This window comes from Idiotropiscis lumnitzeri, chromosome 2 (genome assembly GCF_059441095.1).
Source record: "Idiotropiscis lumnitzeri isolate Australia: NSW breed Sydney's pygmy pipehorse chromosome 2, RoL_Ilum_1.0, whole genome shotgun sequence".
In the NCBI taxonomy this organism is placed as follows: domain Eukaryota; kingdom Metazoa; phylum Chordata; class Actinopteri; order Syngnathiformes; family Syngnathidae; genus Idiotropiscis; species Idiotropiscis lumnitzeri.
The window spans coordinates 1,639,694-1,661,852 of NC_142392.1; the positions used below are offsets into that span (position 1 = coordinate 1,639,694).

Genomic DNA, 22,159 nt, shown 5'->3' on the forward strand with positions numbered 1-22,159 from the left:
CAGGCGCACACACCTGCAAAAAACAAACAAGCCTGAGTCAACACTGTCTGCAGCATCCCAGTGCAAAAGTGCAGCGAGATGTTGCTTATGTGTCACCGGCGAGCCGTGCATGCACATCTCTTTCCAAAAAAAGAAAAATGAAATCATGCAGAGATCTCCATGTCTAAAACGTGAGCCTCTCCTCACGGTCGGCCTCATTAGACACTTAAGCGAATGATCCTCCGCCGGCGGGAGTGTTGTGGCATGCAATTTATATGACGAAGTGGAGCTTGTTTACACTTGAGGAGTGAGCATGCCTCATGGTGAAGTAGATGTCACCATGTTTTCTGCATGGTCTGATGCCCTTAAGCAGTAGGAGGGGGAGAAAATACTTGTAGGCTTGTATATGTATGTATTATATTTTTTAAAAATGTAATATTGTAATATGGCTCCAACAAATGTTTTGTTTAACCCCCAAAATTGTCGAGAAGCAGTAATATTATAGTTGTCCACGAAAAACAGCTTGTAAAATCCGTGGTTGCCACAGTAATGTATTGCTGCAATACCCACTCCTGCCGCAATTTTTAGTGAGGTCGCTGTTTCCCGGCTTACAAATGTACAGTTGCAAAAAACGGGGTTGTCAGTTTGTCGCGTGTAATTTCACACCACAAATATAGTACACAGTGTGTTAAAACTCAAAATGATTTTTTTTTTTGCACAAGAATAATATTACACGTGTATTTTTTAATATCCAGCGGCAGCTCAGAAGAGGCGTATGTTATACTGTAGTAGCAGGTCCGTGTTTTCCACTGTAGAGGGAGCATTTCTCACGTTTTTAGGAGGAAGGGTGGGGGGCGACGGGGTGGAGTGGGGGGAAGAGGGGGCGGAGGATCAGTGGAGGTGAGGACCACCGTCTGCTGCCGCCGCTGCTGCTGCTGCAGTGGCCGAGAGGGACTGACACGCGAGGCTGGCCGGACGCGCTCCCTCACCTCAGCATCATCTTCATCATCATCAGCATCGACAGCATCGTCACCATCACCACCGGCATCGCGCACGCATCGGCGCCAAGGCGAGGAGGGGTGAGGACGCCACACCGGATTTGCAGCGTACTGTGAGTTGGAACGCCATACTTGAATTTCGGAGGGGATGGGAGGTTTGCGTTTTGCCCGAACATAATGGTGCCGTGCACATTGATTCGTCTCCCCGTGACGATGTGCACGTCGCGCAATATGGACGGACATTGTTGTGTTACTGTTGCAATGTGTTGACGATTCTCATGAGCGCTGCATGGCTGCGATGTTTTGGCGGAAGCAGCGGCAGCCGTGCGATGGCTTCATTGTTGCGGCCGGCCCAAAGGTGCACACTGCACATCCGCCAGCTGGAGCATAAGCTCCATTTCTCGACGTGTCATTTCACACGCAGACGCTGCAGATTAGCCACACGGGCCTTCATCTCCTTAACAGATGATGCTCATGCTGTTTTGTTTCAAGAGAGAATTCAGCGGCAGGCCTTTTTTGTTGGCGGTGCTTTATTCTGGCTCAGAAAAAGAAGGCATCTTTCCTGTACGCTAATACAAATCACCGAGTTTGCATAGAGGTGAGTCACATTCTTGCTTGCTGCTAAATTATTTGCATGGCGAAAAAGTGCAGCAGTGTACATTTTGAGGTGCAACGCTTCATCACTTTGCTATTGTGCCCTTGACCCTTGACTATTTAATAATCAGCCACTGTCCCCTTTTATTAATTTTTTCTTATTTGAGAAAGCACCGCAAGACTTCTTGTAGGATGTCATTTGTCATGCGTCCACTTGAAAACAAACTATCCTTGAATCCAGATACATATTGAATCATCTTATATTGGAGAGATGCGCACGCTTAAGTGGTTAAGAATTAGACACAAATTTGTACGTGGAATTTGCGTTTTCGAGATGCCACTTTTTGTTTTGAATTCTGCCTCATCTAATGTGGACGCAGCAGCCAAATGAAAACAAATGAGAAGATTCTGTCCACATTTTGGCTTAATAGCTTGAGCACCCTGCGGCCCTGGTGACGGGTTCGAGCCAGGGAGAGAGAGAGAGAGAGGTGTTCACGGCCACCTAAAACGCGCTCCGGTAATCTGCCCCCGTTACTCAACAGCTGGGCAGTTTTTCTTTCAAGTCATGTTTTAAACCAGGCTTGTCAACAATTTTCAGCGACGAGACGGCGCCCTTGAAAATCTTGTGACTAAATTTAGGTTACGTTTCATCAACGAAAAGGAATAACATTGAGCGAATCAAACACACTCAGTGATTGGGTCGGCCTAAAAATAAAATTTTCTTGGTCACACTCGGAAAATGATTAGCGAGGATTGAGGTCAGTCAAGAGCTCCTACTTGTCAGAGAGCCAATCAGTCGTGACGATGATTGCGCTTAATTTAATTCATAGGCCATCAGCGGACTGGTTTGGGAGTTTTTATTCGCCCTCCGCCGGGAACGTTAGTGTCGGCTATGCAACATGTTCACAATTTTATTTTCTTTCCGCTTGTGCTGCTGGTCCGACGCCAGAGAGAAAAGCGTCTTTTGCGGATCGTTTTTACGTCCAACGGAATGATGAGAACCCGATAAGAACCGAGTCAGTTCTTCATGTCTGATGCTCGCTCGCTAAATTAATGGCGAGACGAGAGGCCGGGTGTGCTTTAGCTCAGCTTTTCCCGAGCTCGGCCTCGAGCAGGAAGTCGGACTTTTCACGACACGAGCGTGTTGACGATCGTCACCGGCTTGCGTAAACATCAAACATGCCGGCGGTGTGACTTTGTATAACGCATAAATCTGCTGGTAAAGCAAACACGCGTCATCGCACGTGCAAAGGAATTTGCCTGAAGAAATATCTGGCAAGCAAAGTTCGTCTTTCAATCAAAGCTTTGGATTTTGGAAGATGACAAAAATTGGGGGACTTTTTGCGCACGTTGAGAGAAAAAAAACTCCAAAAGTTTGCAACGTTGCTTTGCATGTCGTTTGCCTTTGCTGGTTTGCACGTGTCACGTCGGCAAACTGCATGCAAATGACTCGGAAGGACCTCAATCATCTTTATTTTTTTTTTTGCTTTCCAACATATTTCTTCACAGATGCCAAAAAGTCTCATGTGCCTTCTTCCATTTGTGTGATCACGTGACTGGAAATAGAAGCGCCTTTTGATCGTAAAAGCGCCGCGAGTTGTGGTTGCATCGAAAATATCGTTTATCACTCACGTCAATGCGTTAAACTCCGCTTGGAATGTTGCTCTCTCGATCAACTCGGGTATATTTTTCTTGTCATTTGAAGACGGCGGCTGCTTCTTAACATCCTTGGGAGTTAACCAGAGCGTCATTAACTTTTTTTTTTAATGACTTGGATGGCAGCCCGAGATGCTTTTGGTGATACTGGATGCTTTTTAAAAATCGTCCTTTTAGGGAAGCCTTTTTGTCGAGCCCGCACGATTGTCTGCATGCAAACAAAAAGAAAAAAAAAAACAAAAAACAAACAGAGAGCAGCCTCAAAGGCTAACACAATGAAGTGTCAGAAATGTTCCAGGACTGGCGTCGCAACTCTTTAGATTGGCTTTTTTTTTTCAGTGTAAATTAAAAAATAAATATAAATAAATTAATTAAATAAATAATAATAAAATAAAATAAATCATCAAATTAATTTCATTTATTCTTAAATGTCACTTTTCAACTTCCGATGAAATTTCAATTTGATGCTCCGCCTACTCACTAATACCGTAACGTGTAATCTCATTTTGTAACTTTTAAAATCAAGTCATCAGTCCTTTTCCACGCTAAGATTGTAACGCTGCCTCTCAGGTTAGCTGGGAGTGTTCGTTCCTTCTCACGTTGACGTTCTCGCATATCGCCGATCCATACGGGTCAGCGCGTGACAACGAGGCCCATTGATCCAGCGGAGACCTCGAAGGCGTTTGTTAATTGTAAACACGGTGATCCTTTGTCAACTCATTTACGTGGGTCAAATCCACTCACTTCCTTAATTAGCCACAATCCCCCCGTGGACTTTTTGTTGGATCATGACGCTGCATCATTTTCTTTTCGCGGGCTGACCGCTTTCAAGTGTTGATTTTCAACGAGCAGATTTCTTGGCGCAAATTGTTGATCAATTATGCAATAAGTGCTGATCATAACCATATGCAGAGGATCAATATATATTTCTTAACTAGCAAAGAATGCCCCGGATTCATAACTCGTAACTCCCCCCCCCCCCCCCAGAAGGCCGCGGTGTTAATCGCTCTTAAGAGTGGCATCCATTTTTAAAGAGCAGTGAATAAAACGAGGCCTGTTTTTGGCAAACGGAGTCGTCGAGCTCGACCGGGGTCTCTTGGCTTGGGGCTCATGAGCGCAGGCGGCATCCTTTTTTTGTTGTTGTTTGTTTTCCGAGTGACAAAGTGCTGACTGGCGGCCGTTTGTACGGCGATGGCGGCCGTCGGCTTCCTGCTGTCTGGCCGTCCGGACTGCCGAGGCGGAGCGGTGCACGAGTGCACAGGGGAGACGTTGAAGATGCTTAGGTCGGCAACTTTTAGCCTTGCAGGGGTGATGCTTTTTTTTTGTTGTTGTTGTTTTGACCTTCCCGCTTGTTTTAGTAGCGGATTCAGTGAAATAATATCCTTGCTTTGCTGGATGCAAACTTGCGTGTGCGAGACGAGCTGTGGCAGCGATCAGACTTGCACGTGGAAGCATTTTCTCACAGTGATTAAAAGAAAAAAAGTGTAATCTGGCGTCACGTTTTCCCGCTGTGACTTTGTTCAACTATTGAGAAAATAAACCATTTTAAGACAGTTAATTTAATTTAATTTTTTAAGTGCATCATTGTTAGTTTCGTTTTTAGTATTTGCTTTAGTTTTTTTTTTAATTTTTTTACCTATTTATAATATTTGTGGAGTGCAAAATGTTACAAGCTCGAATTTGGAACTGTTGCACTTTGTATTCAATTTCCTACTCAAGCCTCAAAGTGAGAACACAAATATTTTCCTTCCCTTGTGCCCTCCACCCACCGTCCGCTTGCCTTTGCCTATAGTCGGTCAATATTAGTCGTCTCCCAGGCGTCCTGCGCTCCATACCATCCGCTGTTGACCCACCCTCATCCACGCTCCGGTTTGCTTTTGTCTTCCTCGCCATCTTTGTCTTTCCATGGCCATGACGGTCTCCACGGGATACGAGAGGCTCTTTTGCAACGTGTCGTTGACGTGTCTTGTCAAGTCATGCCATTTTTTTTTTTTTTTAGTGTGTGTGTGTACCATCCTTGTGTGACATTTTGTGTCGACTCCATCGTGTGCCATATGTGGTGCTCCTGAGGGGTGTCAAGCGTGGGAACTGCAGAAACAGGCGATTTGTCCTTTTAACCTCTTTGCATTTGGGGGGGGGGGGGTGATTACTTTCAAGGGGTAGTAAATCTCTCTGATTAAACTCTGCTCTCCCTGCACTTTTATTGGCGAGTGCACGCTCTGTGTGTGTTACATCCCATCTGAAGGACATTCTCCGACTTTTAAAATTAAAATGGCACTTGTAGAGAGTCATGGTAACCGCCGCCCCTGCTTTGGTTGCGTCTTGATGGCGCACACGCACACACACACGCTGACTAGAAAGGTGCACTTAGTGGAGCGCAGACCTCCGTCAAAAGCTGTCAAGGGAGACTTTCCTCATTTTTACATTTTCAGCACCCAAAAGTGAAGATTTTGTCTCTTATGAACTTGATACCGTCATTATTTTTTCTGTCCAATTAACACCTTTAAAAACGCATTCAATCACAGCTCAGCTTGTGATTTTTAGAAATAAGAAGGAACGTGGGTCTTTTTTTTCTTTTTTTTTTTTTTTTTGAAGCAATCTGACACACATTACCTTAATTAGGTCATTTGTCATGTTTTTGGGGACAGCGGAAACATTGAGACAGATGTTCTCTGATTGGCCTGAGGCCCCCATTTAAAAAAATAAATAAATAAATCTCATCACACACACACAGATGGTGCGTGTGATGGGCTGCAGGTGCCTCACTTTTCCCAATTGTGCCCTCTAATCTCGTTGCACACTTGAGTACAATGACAATAAAGGGATTTCTATTCTATTCTATTCTATTAAATGTTGACCATGTTTTGTTTTTGGACTAATCGCTTTGATGAAACACAACGGCGTCTGCAAGGAGCCAAACACGAGAGGAAGGCGTTCACACGCACCCTCGTAGCAATTCGCGGCCGGGCTATTCCGTCACATGCCGCCTGTTTAGTCCCAGATTGCTTCATCTTCTGAGTGGATCGTTTATCTTTTTGTTTTTTTAAATTGCGATTGGCACTGTGCTCCCAAAAATCTTGTTACTTTGCCACCAGGACAGAAAAGCTTGTCTTGAAACAATTTACTCACTGCTTTTGACTTTATAAAAAGAAAAAAAGACATTTCTAGCTTTTGCGTTGCCACGGCAACGTGGCTCCCCATATCTCTTCACCCCCTCAATTCTTCTGTGGATGAAACGCTTTTAGATTTGTCTGTCAATAATTCATGTTTCATGTATTTGCCGTCATTTTCGTTTCTCTCCCTCGTCTACGTTTCGTTTCAGTTCCTCAATTCATCCGAATTCAAGCCGGTCTTCGAGTCGGGTTGACGGTAGTGTCATGCTTTTGAAATTTGTCAACGCTCAAACAAACAACCGGGTGCCATCTTTTTTGTTTCCATGGCAACATATCACAGCTTGGTCCTGGCTTGCCGCTCTCCTTCCAATCCGTCGCGGCGCGGTGACAGCTACTCAGCCGTGTGTCACGCAGGGGCGGCTCAATAAAAGCGATATGAGCGATGCAAACGTGAGCTGAACAGAGCGTCTCTCTTCATATATTCACGGTCACGCAGGCGAGCCCTCGGGTGGATTTGCGTGCGTCGCTTGCCCCCTAAGGTTGGGAAAAGCAATAAAGACGTCGAGGTTATTGATGGAAGGTGTGATGTTCAACAAGACTCGCGATTTGATCGCCTTCATGAGAACAAAAAAGGTCAAATTGAACATAAATGCGGAATGAGGCTGCCTATCTTTGGCTCGTTCATCCTGTCTTTTAGCGTGCACTTGAAAATTCCTCAAAATTGTTCAAAATCTCCTAAGATTCTCCACAGTTTGGCTCCCATTTGTTATTTTTTGGCAAATATTTTCCAGGTCCTACCAAACAAACAGACGTGACTGAGCTCATTGTGTCGTGTTGCGAGCACGTGAATGCGATGCCATTCGGTGGCAAGCAAGCCCTTTTCTGTTTATTATTAACTTGGCACTCATGACCTGCGATATGATTTGATTGCAGATCGCGGCCATTTCCTGGAAGGGAAGCGCGACCGTCACACCTCCGCAGGTAAGGAAGATCTCTTGCTGACTTATTCTTGGACAATCCGATTTGAAAGCCATCCTGCTGATGTTCGGAAAGTGAATCCCGCTCCGTGGAGTGTTGCGTAACGTAGCACTTCTCATTACGATCATCGTGAGCTGAGGCGACGCTGCATCGTGCCACGTTGACCTCCAATAGTGAGTCATCGTGTTTAGGATGCCCCCCCCCCCAAAAAAAAAAGGGCGGTGACTCTCCCTTGAGCCGTCCTTTGCGCTCTCCAGAGTAATCCCGGCAAACAGATGGGTGGATGCGGAAAAAACGAGCCCACCAGCATCAAATCTCCTCTCATCTCACCTCCTGCCCTGTTTTTTTTTTTTTCCCGATCGTGTCCTTCCTTCTCTAGTTTGCGTTGCGGGGTGCCACCCCCCTCGCTCCCCGTTTCCAACATGCTCACTGGTCTCATAAAGCACCTCTTTGGTACTTTCATTGATTGATTTGAAAGGTTCGGCCTTGAAACGCGCATTTTCGAGGAGTGCCACGCAAGACTTTGTGATTTCAAATCATCCACTTTAGCGGTCTATAAAATAAATCCAAATGTTGTCCTGATTATATCGAAAGCGCAAATTTGCAGAACCTCAATATGACCGATGCTTTAATGGACTGATTGATGTGGAGTGTTGTTCAAGTTTGGCCCGCGGGCCAAATGCGGACCGCTCTGATGTTTAATTCGGCCCACCGAGCATTTCCATTGTCAAGCCAAGTTGGCTTGCATCAAAAGTCGAGCAAGCGGGTTTCCGTCGAGTCAACGTACGATGAGCGACCCTCATGACGAAATCTTCTGTGCCGTGTGACTTGATGGCCTGGAGTGGCTTTGCCGTTTCAGCGCTATGCCGGCGGTAAACAACACAAGAGGACAATAGGTCGGGGAACTGGCGGATGGAAGAGAGACACGGGCCGCATCAGCACTTCACAAAGCCGGCCGGGATTGTGCGGATGATGCGAGAATGGACGACCCCCGCCCCCTCTTATTTCAGGGAGGGGGGGGGGGTGCTCGTGAGGCGGTTTGTTGTGATTGCATGTGATCCCAGGCAACTCCCAATTTTGCGGCGGATGGCGTCAGCAGTTAGCAGCACGTTTTACAGTCGCATCCTTGAAGAGGTTAAACAAAACCTCCCGACAATTTGCGTGCTTTCCCACCCAGTGTGGGAAAAGTGCAACATTCGTCGCTTGGAGCAAAGCGTTTCACCTTGAGTCGCTTATCTAGAAATTGTTTGTCTGGGCTTTTCTCTCAAGAGCTCGGCCTATTTTCTCACCCGACAACTCGTTTAAGGCTTTTGGTTTTTTTAGGCGGCGTGAGGCCGAGCTATTTTCGGAAGCGCTTGGCCTGCACCTTGTGAATTTCTTTCATGGAACAGCTGCCTGATGTCGGCGACGCAGGCCAAGTGGCTTTTTACGTCTTTATTGTCACGCCAAATGAGACTTGCGTCTTGGTTGGCCACACTTCGCTTTTTCCATTTCGTTGTGCTCCGACTTTGTATTGCAAGTCAACAGAATCATGTGTGGATTTTTTTTTTTCTTCCCCTCTTCTTGAACTGCGAAATTCTCTCGCTGTTTGATCCGTGAATGGACAAACCCGCATTTCATGGCCGTCCACTCGCGCGACTTTCTCTGACTTTTCCAAGCTGTCTGTTTGTGTTGCGAGCTGCCGATGACACGCTGAGCGGAGTGGCCGCTTTCCTCCGGGAACTTCCTGTTCGAAGCCTCGCGCTCTTGACGTCTTCCTTTATTTTCCACTTTTGAAATGTCAGTGTGTATTTTTTTCTTTAACTTGCCGTGACAGCAGATGGCCATTTGCATCCCTCCCTCCCCTTCGCTGCGCGTCCTCCTCATCTGCCACGTCAGGCTGCCAGCCCGTCAGCGTCTGCGTCTGACACCGCCAGGCGCTGACCAACTTGGAATGTTGTCTCAATTCAAAGTGACGCTTTGGTTTCGTGTCATGTTTTGCGTGGCGTCCTCCACTTTCTTCTGATTGCGTGGTCAGGAATAGCTTTCTGTGATGAGGCGGCGCGGGGCCACGGCGGGAACGAGACATTCCAAGGATGGAGCGATTGAGGGCTGCAGGGTGCCTCTTTGACCTTTTTGAGTCAGAGGATGAGCAACGAGACACCCACGAGCCAAACGCGTCTCGTGTCGCTGTTGTTCGTCGGGAATGGCGACTCCACAATTTCGGCTTTCAGTACGCTAGTTTAATGTTGCTACTAATTAGCATCTGTGTTCAAACTGCAGCTCAATTCCTATTTATTTATTTATTTATTTAGCCGTCGGTCCAATTTCTTGCGACAGAAGCGAGAGATGTGGAATGTTAATTGTTCGGACACTTTGGAACGATACCATCGGATGTGTTCGGTCGTCGCAGGTAGATCATTTTCCGCCGTGGCGCGTTAGCGTAATTAAGCTCAAGATGGCCGACAACATTAGCATAACGTGATTTGGAGCATGGCGATCAAATTAAAGGATTTCATTTTGGCATTCGCTTCTCTTCAGTACCATCGAGCAGAGAATGCAATCGGACGTGCGAGCGTAATTAGCTTTAGCCCGAGGCCTCGTTTGCTCACAAACTCTGCTGAGCTCAGCTAAATAAATTCTGGACTGCAAACATTTTTTTTCTCGCCCCCACTTTGATTATTTGAATGGGCTGAGCAAAGTCAAATTTAAAGAAAAGGATGTTGTTTTTCTTTGCCTTTTTTTACCTCAAGCTTTTTTTGTTCTGCAGGGTTGATCCTGACGCTATGGACTTCGCCGTGGTCCACCTGAACGTGGGCAAGAATACGATGAGGTCCTTGGGCGCTGGAGCCGTTTTTCTCCTGATGCTTTTGAGTCACATGACGTCAGCGCTGGAAGTGCCCCTTGATCGTAAGGATGTTTGTCGTCGATAAGAAATTTCACGACGCGTCCGCCAAATGAGGTCTAGTAGAAGTTCAGGAGGCCGACTCGTTTGAGATCGCTTCTTGTATTGCATCTCATTACGCAGACATTAAGCCAATTCCGACAAATTCAAAATGGGACAATATTTGCAATAAAAAAAATGTTCATCAGTTTGAACATTAATTATCTAGTCTTTGAATTTGCAAATCGTTGTGTTCTTTTTTTGTTTTCCACAACCTCCCAACTTCATTGGATTTGGGGGTTGTGTATTGTCTTTTTTTTTCCCTCTTAACATCGAGTGTCCTTTCTTTATATTTAAACAGCCAATAAAAAGCTATTTTTTTTCTTGAAGCTGCGAGTTTTGGCTCACTGCAAAAAAACTAACACCTCTCCGTCATATTCTGTCGCTGTGTGTCTGCGTTGCCCTGGTGGACAAAAAGCTAAGATCCTGGAAGGATGTAAGTCTGCACCAATTGTGACCTCTAGTGTGACCTTTTTTTTTTTTTATCTTCTTTTATTTGCATTGTTTGCATGCCGTTACAGTTTTGTGATCCAAATGCTGCTTTTCAAGTCGTTGTTGGACTCACACATTATGACCAAAGTTTCGGGACACAACCAATATTCTTGTCATTTGAATCGGTCTCGGTGTCCCAATACTTTTGTCCATGCCGTGTCGCTTGCCGTGACGTGTCCTCGCATGCTGTTTTTTGTTTTCAACACGTCATTGACTGCGTATTAATCACAAGTCCCCCCCCCCGCAGTGCCGCAGCCCCCCACGATCACGCTACAGTCCCCGAAGGATTACATTTTCGACCCACGGGAGAACATCGTCATCCACTGTGAAGCCAAGGGGAAGCCTCACCCCAGGTGAGAAGCGGCGGCCCCGCCCACGAAGCGGCGGCCCCGCCCGCAACTGCACCTTGGCATCTCTTGCCACTGATTTTAGTTTTCTCCTCTCTTCTATGAAATGATTGATCTATTGTGAAGATGAGCAGGGATTTAAAAAAAGAACTTCCTTAGCAACGGTTGTCAAGGAAAGCAATCGGCCCCTGTCAGGCCGAATAAGTCAGCAAGGAAAAGGCCTGGTGCAAATCAATTAACGTACGCGCTCTTGTTCTTCTTAGCTTTTCCTGGACGAGGAATGGGAGCCATTTTGATGTGGAGCAAGACTCCAAAGTTCTAATGAAGCCCGGTTCGGGAACGCTGGTCATTGACATCAGTGGGGAAAAGGCCGAGGCCTACGAGGGAACGTATCAGTGCACGGCCCACAACGATCACGGCACGGCGGTCTCCAACAACATTATCATCAGACAGTCCCGTGAGAATTCATCGACATTTTCCGGACAGACTTTTGGTGTGAATATGCGTGACCTGACCTGTGGTGACTCCCAGGCTCCCCCTTGTGGTCGAAAGAAAGACTTGAGGCCATCACGGTGCAGATGGGGGTCTCGCTGGTGCTGCAGTGCCGCCCCCCAGCCGGGCTGCCCCCTCCCGTCATTTTTTGGATGGATAACAGTAAGTCAGTCTTGTGATGAATCTTCACTTCTCAGCTTGTCGGATTCCTAAAAATGTCTTTCCTGCACGTCGTCAGTTTTCCAGAAGCTGCCGCTGGACAATCGCGTGTCGCAGGCCCTGAACGGAGATTTGTACTTTTCCAATGTCCTCCCGGAGGACAACAGGAACGACTACATCTGCTACGCTCGCTTCCCTTACACGCAAACCATCCAGCAGAAGCAGCCCATCGCCGTCACGGTGCTGCAGAGTAAGTCCGCACCCCCTCTTTGACCTTCCGAGACCCTCACACAAAAAAAGGCACGGCAAAACGTGCAAATTTTGCATGCTTATGATTTCTTTGTGTTGCAGTGGATGCAATGAATGAAACTTCTTTTTACAATCTCACTAACTTTAGTGGTGAGTGTTGCGAGCTCATGCAAAGCATTTTTTGTGTCGATCCGCTCCCGGCCCGACCGACTGCGCACGCCCCCAAAACTCCGTGCCTGCTCCTCCGCGTGTCCTTTTCATCTTTTGCCTCATTGTGTGCCCCTTCGACCCACTTTGACGCCCTCAACGGCCCGTCGTCACCTCCCGTGCGCCTCAAACGCCTTCAAATTGATCTCATTTGCTCTCTTGCCATTTAGCCAACCCGGCAGGGGAGCGCCGGCCCGGTTTCATGACGCCTTTGGGCGCCACCAGCACCAAGATGGTCCTGCGAGGCGAAACCCTGGAGCTGGAATGCATCGCCGAAGGCTTGTAAGTGGCCACATAATTGCATTGGGAATGCGTTGGCGACAGAGTTGACGGCAATAACCGTTACGGCGGCAGGCCCACGCCGGAGATGTCGTGGCAGAAAGACGGAGGAGAGTTGCCAACCAGCCGAGTTTCCTTCCTCAACTACAAGAAAACGCTGAAGATCTTGGACGTCAGCGAAGCCGACGCCGGCGACTACACTTGCGCGGCCACCAACCGGCTGGGCTCGGAGCAACACATCATCAAGGTCACGGTGAAAGGTCGGAAGCCCAAACTTGTAAATGCCGCTGACTTGAAAGTCTTTCTTCTCTGTGCTGCTCTCTCGGGTTTCTTTCTCTTTTCTTATTTCCTTCCTATTCAACAGCGGCTCCATTCTGGATCAGCGCTCCCAGGAATCTGATCCTCGCCCCAAATGAGACCGGCATCCTGACTTGCCGGGTCAGTGGAGACCCAAAGCCGGATATTCGCTGGTTTGTCAACGGCGTCGGCGTAGAAAGTGAGTCTTTTGTACTGAAAAAAAAAAAAATGACTTGATTATTTGGGCCCTTTTTCGTAGAAAATTTTTTTAATTTTTTTTGTGTACTGCATTTTTTTCTTTCTCTTTAATGCGCCAGATGCTCCCGAGGACCACACTCGCCAGGTGGACGCCGACACGGTGATTCTTAGCCGTGTGCAGTCCGGCTCCAGTGCCGTTTACCAGTGCAACGCGTCCAACGAATTTGGCTACCTGATCGCCAACGCATTTGTCAGCGTACTCGGTGAGTGAGAACCGTCGGAATCGCCGTTTCACGAGCGTGACGGCCATTTTTTTTTTATGTAGCCGAGCCCCCGAGGGTGCTCACCCCCCCCAACCAAGTGTTCCAGGTCATCACCAATAGCCCGGCTTTACTCCACTGCGCCACTTTCGGCTCACCGATCCCGACCATCACGTGGTACAAATGGCTTCCGTTTGCTTCCGATGGCGCCCCAGAAATGTCCCCATCTTAAATGGCGCCCGCTCTCCGTAGGTTCAAAGACAGCCAGATCAGCATCAGGAGCGAAGACCCCTACGTGATCCACGAGAACGGCACCCTGGAGATCAACGTGGCCCAGTCGCAGAACAGCGGCAAGTACACGTGCATCGCCAGCAACAACCTGGGCCTCAAGGAGAACCACGTTTTCCTGGAGGTGAAGGAGCCCACGCGCATCCTGAAGCAGCCCGAATACAAAGTGGTGCAACGAGGCACGAGCGCCGTCTTCGAGTGCAAAGTCAAGCACGACCCGTCCCTCGTCCCCACCATGACCTGGCTCAAAAACAGCGGCGAGCTGCCCGACGACGAGAGGTACGCTCGACTCATCGCGGCGTCGACGCCCGCAAATGAGACGCAATGTTTGTGCTCGCCAGGTTTGAGGTGGACACGGACAGTTTGGTCATCAAAGACGTGACGGATGACGATGAGGGCACTTATACGTGCATCATGAACACCACGCTGGACCGCGACTCCGCCAGCGCCACGCTTACAGTCGTCGGTACTTCCGCTCTTTCTTTCCCCGCGTCTCCTTTTGGTGACACTGCTGAGAATGTGAAAGTGGCGCAAACAGCAGCTTCCGTTCGGACAATTGACCACTTTTTTTCTTGTTTTTTTATTTTTTTTTAATAATTTTTCCTGCTTTTCTTGTGCTGTCTCGTGTGTGTCACTTATACTAACTTTGTGTACTCTACTCTTGATTCTTGCTCTCTCAGAGGCTACTCCCACTCCAGCTATTGTCTACGGTAAACAAATACTGTCTACAGTGTAGTCATGTGACCTTGTCTGCACCCTTGAACCCTCACCCTCATCTAACATTTTTTTAAATTTATATTATTATATATTATGATATATTTTTTTTATTATATATTATTATTTTTTATTATATATTATTATATATTTTTTATCTATATTATTTTTTTTTATATATTATTATATTTTTTTTTTTCTGTATAGACCTGAGCCTGAGTGTTTATTTTATTTTGTGTTTATTTTCATTCCGTCACTAAGAATGACTTCCTCAATCACCAACAACTCCTCAATAAAAATTGTTTTCATTTGTAGTCGTTCACGTGCTATGTTCTCTTCGCAGAGAAACCTGACCCGCCAACTGATCTGGAACTCACCGACCAAACTGAACGGAGTGTTCAGCTCACTTGGATCCCCGGAGATGAACACAACAGTCCCACACAAAGTATGTCTTTTGAATTGAGTGGATTGGAATCTCAAATTTGTGAATGCTCGTTTTCTTTCTCAAGAGTTTTTGATCCAGTACGAGGATTTGCTGCACCAACCCGGCGTCTGGGTCAACATGACGGAGGTCGCCGGTACGAGCAGCACGGCGCAACTGGAACTCTCGCCCTATGTCTACTACTCCTTCCGGGTTCTGGCCGAGAACCAGGTCGGCTACAGCCAACCCAGCCAGCCGTCGCGCCAGTACAGAACCAATCCGGCGGGTCGGTACCGAACACGGCTGCTAATTTGCAGCAAATCTTTCAACGTAGCCCATTGATGTCTGCTTTCTTTGGCATTCCAGCCCCTGATGACAATCCTTCAGATGTTCGGGGAGAAGGAACAGAGCCTGGCAACCTGCTCATCTCCTGGACAGTAAGCACCGGGGCGAGGGGTTCGCTCGCGCTACCTCCACATTTGTGTTGAAAAAACAATTAAATTCTAAAACTCAGCACAACAGTGACATCTAGTGGCAATAAAAAGACAAGGCAGGCCTGAAGCACTGGCGCAATACTTTGTCGGCAGTTTTAAATCCACAAGCAGTCGACTGGAATAATAATGATCTAAATCACGCCGTTGTCATTTATTTGGCAACTGACTGATAGAAACTAAAATGTCTGATTAGTCCCTCACAGGATTGCAGTCCAATGGACCCGGTCTCGAGTACAAAGTGCTGTGGCGGCAACAAGACGTGGATCAAGATTGGTCGTCCAAAACGGTGGCCAACGCATCACACTTTGTGGTGTCCGGAGTTCCCGTCTACGTCCCCTACGAGATCAAAGTCCAAGCGCTGAACGACTACGGCAACGGGCCGGAGGCCGACGTCGTCGTCGGATACTCGGGGGAAGACCGTGAGACTGTTTACATTTTCATTCCGCCCCAGAAATGAATTCCTCTTTGCTCACCGGTTCCCTTTTTTTGGGCTGCGCTTCAGTGCCTCTGTCCGCCCCCGACGGCGTGCTGGTCACCGTTCACAACAGCACCGAGGCCCAAGTGCACTGGGAGCCGGTGTCGTCCAACTCGGTCCGCGGGAGGCTGAAAGGCTACAAGGTGCGTTTCACGTCAACAAAATGGGAGGCCGTGAACGGGGGAAGGTCGCGCGCGCGTGCCATCACTCGGCGAGCTTGACATGTGAAGGCTCGTTAGCCGTTAGCTGTCGCGCTAACCCTGACGCTTGAGTCTAAATTTAATGTTATTTTTTTAACGGAGCAAGGAACCCCAAAACAAGCTTTCAGGAACTATGAACGGTTCCCGAAATCTAAAATAGTTTCCGAGTCGCCTCTGAAAGGTTTTCAGAATGTTTCTCACTCGCTTGCTTGACGCTCCGTTTGACGCAGGTCTACTACCGCCGCCGGCGAGTCTCGCACGAGCCCGAGCACGTCGAGGAGGTGGATGGAGAGTCGCAAGACCAGGTTCTGACCTTCAGCGGGAACCGGACCGAGGGACGTCTGCCGGGCCTGCAGCCGTACAGCGTCTACAACATCTTCATCAGGGTCCTGAATAGCAAAGGGGAAGGTCCTCCGAGTCAGGACAGAAAATTTCAGACCCCCGAGGGAGGTGCGGACGCAATTTCCCGATGTTTTCAGGGGTTGCCGGCAAAAGTATTGAAAGGTGTTCTGATTTAGTTCCAGGACCGCCTACTTTTCTAAACGTCTTGAATCCCAGTTTGGACTCGCTCACTCTGGAATGGGGCCCGCCACTGAACAAAAACGGACGCCTTATTGGATACACGCTGAAATACCAGCCAGGTAGCAGCTGACACTTTCACAGCTTTGCGAAGGACAAAAGCCCCATAAAATTGTTCTTGGTCAGTTGTGAATAGCTCGGAAGCGGGACCGCTCACCGTCTTGGATTTCCTGGTCAACGAGACCACGGTGACGCTGGACAACCTCAACTCCAGCGTCCTCTACAAGTTCGACCTGAGCGCAAAGACCATCAAAGGCGCTGGCGCCAATTTCACCAAAGAGGCCTCCACCGCCACGGAAACAAGTGAGTGAGATTTCGATTCGCAACTTTGGGGAATCATTTGAGCCCGGTTGACGAAAAAAAAACCAACACTTTTGTCGCCACTCTCTCTTTTCTTTTGCTTCTCTCTCAAGCTCAAACTCGTCCCACTGCCGAGACGGGCGAAGGTAACCGCTGCACTTTTAGGTTTTAGTCGCCGTGCATGTTTCAAATCGGACGGAAACAAGCCATCGTGTGCAATAAGTATACGTTTAGCGATTTAGATCGTTTTGTCTAGACTCGTTGTCGTGCTACTTTCTTTTTTTTTTTTTTTTATGATTTCTGACTACTTTTCTAAATTTCGAAGTCAGCCTGACGCTCTTATTTTTCTACTTTAATGAATTTGCTCTTGCATGCATGCCGAACCTGCATGTGCTCTTTTCACTGCCGCACTCAAAACGGTTTAGAAAGTTTGACCCGTGGGCCACAAGCGGCCCGCCACATTTCCTCATCCGGCCCACCGTTCATTTCCATTTTTGTTGCATTCATTTTGCTTTTTAGCCTCCAAATGAGTTCATGAAAATGTTTGTTTTCTTTGTTGTGGATTTATCGCATGACAACAATTAATGAACTCGACGCTTCATTTATTCTAAATGACGTTTCAAAATGCGAATGAATTATGAGTTGATAAAGCGTTTGCCGTTTGCGAACGTTGCATGCTGGATGTGAGCGAGAGTTGGCGCGAGATGCTCTCGAACCTCCGCCACTCACTTTCTTTGTGTTGTCTCACTCTTTTCCGTGTTCTTTCAGGCCCCGCCGAGCCCCCTCCTCACGCAACCTCCCCCGTCACTCAGTCTGCGCACCCCCCGCTTCACAAGGGTACACAGCGCTCCCGATCTGTCGTGCTGCTCGTTCAAATTTCGGATTTGTCTTTTTCACATGGAAAGCCGGCCACTTAACGCCATTCAATAATCAAACTAAGCCACTCGCTAAAAAGTTTGTTGGGTGAAATTTCAAGATGGCAAAGTTCATTTGGCCAGCTTGTGAATGCAGTCAATACTACTGGCTTTTATTTTGAAAATAAATAAATTAATGAAAAAAAAACACAGTCCTTCAAAACTTATTTTTAAAAATGCATTTTTAAATGAAATCAACATTTTTTTGTCTTTTTTTTGTCACTCTCAATGTTGCAATGGCTAAACTCCATACAGTGTTTAAAATGTATTTTTAATTTTTAATGTAGTGTTATTGAAGCTCAATGTCACTCTGTTGACAGTCCAGTTTTGATGCAGTTTGGAGCTCAAAATAGTGAGCGTGTTTCCAGCTTGAAATCGCAAATCTCTCTCCTTCCTCCTTTGCTGCCGTCCAAACGACGACGTCGCTCCCTCGGATATTCTCATGACTTGACTGGAAAATGTAACGTGCTAGATTATGTGCATTTTTGGAGTCCCGCGTCGTCATTTCATCCTGAAACTTCACCTAACAACTCAATTTTAGTGACTTTTTTTCCCGTTCTATATTCAGCGCCTTCTGTAGGCCCAGTGTTCAGCATAGTGAACACGTCCGTTTGGGAGGAGTGCGCGCTGATCGCTTGGGAATACTTTGGACCCCATAAGAACATTTATGTGGAATACACGGTAGAAAACAGTAAGGCTGCCGCTCGGCGTTTGCTGCAATCCCACTTTGGAAATTTGTGTTTGGGACGTCAACGTCTTCTCCTCTCCAATTTCAACAATTTCAGGTAAAGAGGACTGGAAAAAGGAGTCGGTCAACGGCTCTCACTCGCATATTTTAAAAGGGTTAAAGCCGGGCACGTCGTATAGAGTGCGCGTGGTCGCTCGAGACCCGGCCGGGCCGACGCTCCACACCACAAATGAAGAAGTGGTGACGGTGCCAGGTGAGGCGGCATGCCTCAGCGTAGTTCACGTTGTCTCATGAGTCCCATTGGTGTCAGTCTCTTCAAGTTTCCACTGGCCTTTTTCTTTTCGTTTCTGTATTTCTCTTCATCATTGCAAATTTGCATCGCATTGCACATTTTATTTAATTTTATTTTTTTTAAATCCAAATGAACTGTATCTCTGTGCGTTTTGCAGCCGTGGCCAGTCGACACGTGGACATCGCCACCCAAGGCTGGTTCATCGGGCTGATGTGCGCGATCGCTCTGCTCATCCTGGTGCTCCTCATCGTCTGCTTCATCAAGAGGAACAAGGGCGGCAAATATCCAGGTAGGCGCGTACGTTGCCGCAAGTTTATTATGCTTGACCAACAAAATGGCTCCAAATGGAAATTGAGCCTAAACATGTTCCCGAAACGGCAACCAAATCAAGATCTCAACAAAAAGAGAGTATTTTCGGCAAAATGACCAACTTTGCATATTCAACAACCAAAATTGATTGGATTCATTTGTTTTTAATCAAAAGTGAAAGAGAAAGAAGAAGCCCACCAAGACCCAGAGATCCAACCCATGAAGGAAGACGACGGCACCTTTGGTGAATACAGGTAACACAGACAGTTTTATTTATTTATTTATTTTTTTAAATTTATTCCCTTTTGTACTTTCTCATTTCATGTGGTTATTTGTACATAGAACAATTTGCCAAGCGGCCAAGACATCACCGGAGCGCTATACCAAACACTCCACGGAGGCAAGGCTAAATGTCAACTAACGCTAACCTCCATCTCGTGGACAAAAAGCACATTTGTTGTCCACTTTAACAAAGTTAATGCTATGAACACTTTTAGTTTTAGTTTTAGAAAATAAAACGCAATTATCTATTTTGTTCGTTATAGTAGTTGTCTTCCCTCATTTAATTATTATTAGCTCACTTAGCCTGGTTTGCAAAGTTGTCAAATGCTGGTGAATATTTGTAAATACGCCCATCAAAAGCACATTTTCATTTTTGTTGGCATGTTGTAGAAGAAAAGGACTGTTTAGATGCTTGCAAAAAATGTTTAGTTTGACGATTAGCAAGTTTTAGGATTCATCACAACTGTTTTTTATTTTTTTCCAACAGTGACACGGAGGACCACAAGCCGCTGAAGGGCAGCCGGACGCCGTCCAACGGCACGGTGCGGCGCGACGAGAGCGACGACAGCCTGGTGGACTACGGCGAGGGCGGCGACGGCCAGTTCAACGAGGACGGCTCCTTCATCGGCCAGTACAGCGGCAAAAAGGAGAAGGACACGCACGAGGGCAACGAGAGCTCCGAGGCGCCGTCGCCCGTCAACGCCATGAACTCTTTTGTCTAAACGACCCTAAAAAAAAAAAAAGCGTGGACGCTTTATCTTGGACCACGGTGGATCATCACCATGGCAACCTGTAACCCAGGATGCTCCATCATCTCCTTCCACAACCCCCCCCCCCGCACCCCCACCCCGACACTGTCGCACCTCCTGAGCAAGACGGACACCGCCGCCCAGAAGGTGTCGAAGGAACGACTCTTTAGAGAAGCAATATAGAAAGGAATGTATCAGGAGCTTTGGCCGTACGTGTGCGTGTGCGTGTGCGTGTGCGTGTGCGTGTGCGTGTGCGTGTGCGTGTGCGTGTGCGTGTGCGTGTGCGCCATTTGATATCCTTTGCTAAAATTTCCATTCATCCGCAGGCGTTCGTTCCCTGCATGGAGTCCAACGTGATGCTGCTTTTGTTGTCACGGAAACGTGCAGAGTTTGATTGGGTCGGCCATCCCAAAGTGTTGTGTTGTGGCCGATGAAATGTGTCAATATTTGACGGGAGGAATAGATTCAGGAATGGGATGGGAAGGGGTGCCACAGCGTTATTAAATCAGATCTCATTTGATTCGTTTCACCACCTTCATTTAATAAGGCACATATTGTACATTGGAAAAGCTCACAAAACACCATAAAAAAAGGGAATTGAGTACAGCTGCTCCATATTCTTGAAGTCGCTTTAAAGTGAAATTAAAATCTATAAAATGAGGCGTTGGCCACTAAAGTCGTTGTCTCTGCTCTCAACGGCTTGGGGGCGTGTCTGCTAATTGCGTTCAAAGCTCATCAAATACCACTTTACTGCCTCTTTAATTATTTCTTAGCTTGTGCAGCTGTACCTAATGTTGTGGGCAGCGATGCCCAGTTATCCATCACGATAAAATATACAAATGTGGAATGTCTAGTGCGAGGTCGAAGCTTTTTGCATTTTATTTTTTTTTTATTATTATTTTTCGAAAGGAGTTCAAATGGTGGACTGGGAAAATGTTGCCAATGATGCTGAATGTGGGAAAGGAAAGTAGTAGTTGACACTGGTGGATTGATGGTCAATATGTTGTACTGTTTACAAAAGAATGTGAGTGCATGAGTGCCACTGTGCGTGCGTGCGTGTGTGTGCGCGTGCGCGCGCGTGTGCATGCATGTGTGAAACGTGCGTTCCGCCTTTTTCCTTCATGAACTCTCGTCTGCTCGTCCCCCAAATCTCAAACAAAGATTTTTCTTTCTCCCCCCCCCCCCCGTGTGTCGTTTATCATAACTTGCATCAAGTTTTTAGGTCATGTCAGCTTCCCGTGTCTTTTTATTTTGTAAATAACTGATTTGACCTGAGTGTGGAAAAAAAAAAGAAAAGCAAGAAGCCAGCTGCGTTGTGGCTCGTGTGACGGGACTATTGACCGTTTTTATTTGCTGTGAATTTTTCTTTATTCTTCTTAAAGTGAACTCACAAGATCTGAAATGAGATTATTTTGCTTGTGGCCGAGCTCTGGTGACACCCGTCTTGTTCGTGCACTTTTTTTTTTTTTTTAAATATATGAAATGCACACACATTCACAGGATGCATCGTTTTAAGCTCTATGGACAAAATTGAAGCACGTGGAGGCTCTGTCAAATATCTGAAACATCATTTTGACGTGCCCGAGCAACGCAAATGCTGACTTGACACATTTCCACGTCTGTAAAGCCGCTCCAGTGATATGACGACTGTTCAGCTATTACACGTGAGAAGCATGAGAGCGAGGCTGTGTACACTTCGGTATAACGCAACAACAAAAAAATATTTTGTATTTTAAATGAAGTTAAAACTGGAGAAAAAGTATAATAAATGTTGGCTTCAAGATTTCAATTTGGCACCAATTGTTTCCTCAACCAGTTTTTGTTTATGCTTGCTGAAAGGTGTTTTGAATGCATAAGCAAAATATTAGGGACGCCAAGGCCATTTGTCATTTTAATTGAACATATTTAAAAAAAAATAAAAACAAAAAATTTCTAAATGTTTATGCTTTTGTGCCGCCGTTGAGAAATGTTCAAAAATGGCAAAATTTCAATCAAATATACAGCACTGCAATTATTTTCTCAATTGCCGGGTTTTTTCTTGCTGCGATTACGATGACAAGTGAAACGTATGCCATTCTTGGAAAAAAATTCTGAAAATTAATTTTTGTTCCTTTTTTTTTAATGATAAATAGGATGGGCCCTTGTATTAAATAATTAACTTTGTGGCAGAGATTAGACATGTCCACTGATTCTGTTAACAGTATAAAAAAGCCTTTCCAAAGATAAATGTGCC

General features: G+C 46.6%; 1 protein-coding gene across 2 annotated transcripts; it reads left to right on the forward strand.

The window, feature by feature from the left end:
• Positions 1-865: 865 nt before the first annotated feature.
• nrcama (neuronal cell adhesion molecule a) lies at positions 866-21,715 on the forward strand. Of its 2 annotated transcripts, XM_088282206.1 has the most exons (31): positions 866-1,090; positions 7,274-7,321; positions 10,068-10,207; positions 10,660-10,677; positions 10,981-11,086; positions 11,344-11,537; positions 11,612-11,734; positions 11,811-11,981; positions 12,358-12,469; positions 12,542-12,726; positions 12,831-12,962; positions 13,081-13,224; positions 13,287-13,398; positions 13,474-13,788; positions 13,851-13,975; positions 14,190-14,219; positions 14,567-14,668; positions 14,733-14,930; positions 15,011-15,081; positions 15,332-15,557; positions 15,641-15,756; positions 16,044-16,263; positions 16,332-16,454; positions 16,519-16,695; positions 16,806-16,838; positions 17,461-17,529; positions 18,175-18,297; positions 18,392-18,547; positions 18,744-18,875; positions 19,071-19,149; positions 19,665-21,715. In XM_088282206.1, the coding sequence occupies exons 3-31, from the start codon at positions 10,084-10,086 to the stop codon at positions 19,897-19,899; spliced, it is 3,951 nt and encodes a 1,316-aa protein (XP_088138332.1). In that variant the 5' UTR covers positions 866-1,090; positions 7,274-7,321; positions 10,068-10,083; the 3' UTR covers positions 19,900-21,715. The 2 variants fall into 2 exon arrangements, with proteins under 2 accessions (XP_088138332.1, XP_088138340.1); XM_088282214.1 differs by lacking the exons at positions 10,660-10,677; positions 14,190-14,219.
• The last annotated feature ends 444 nt before the right edge of the window (positions 21,716-22,159 follow it).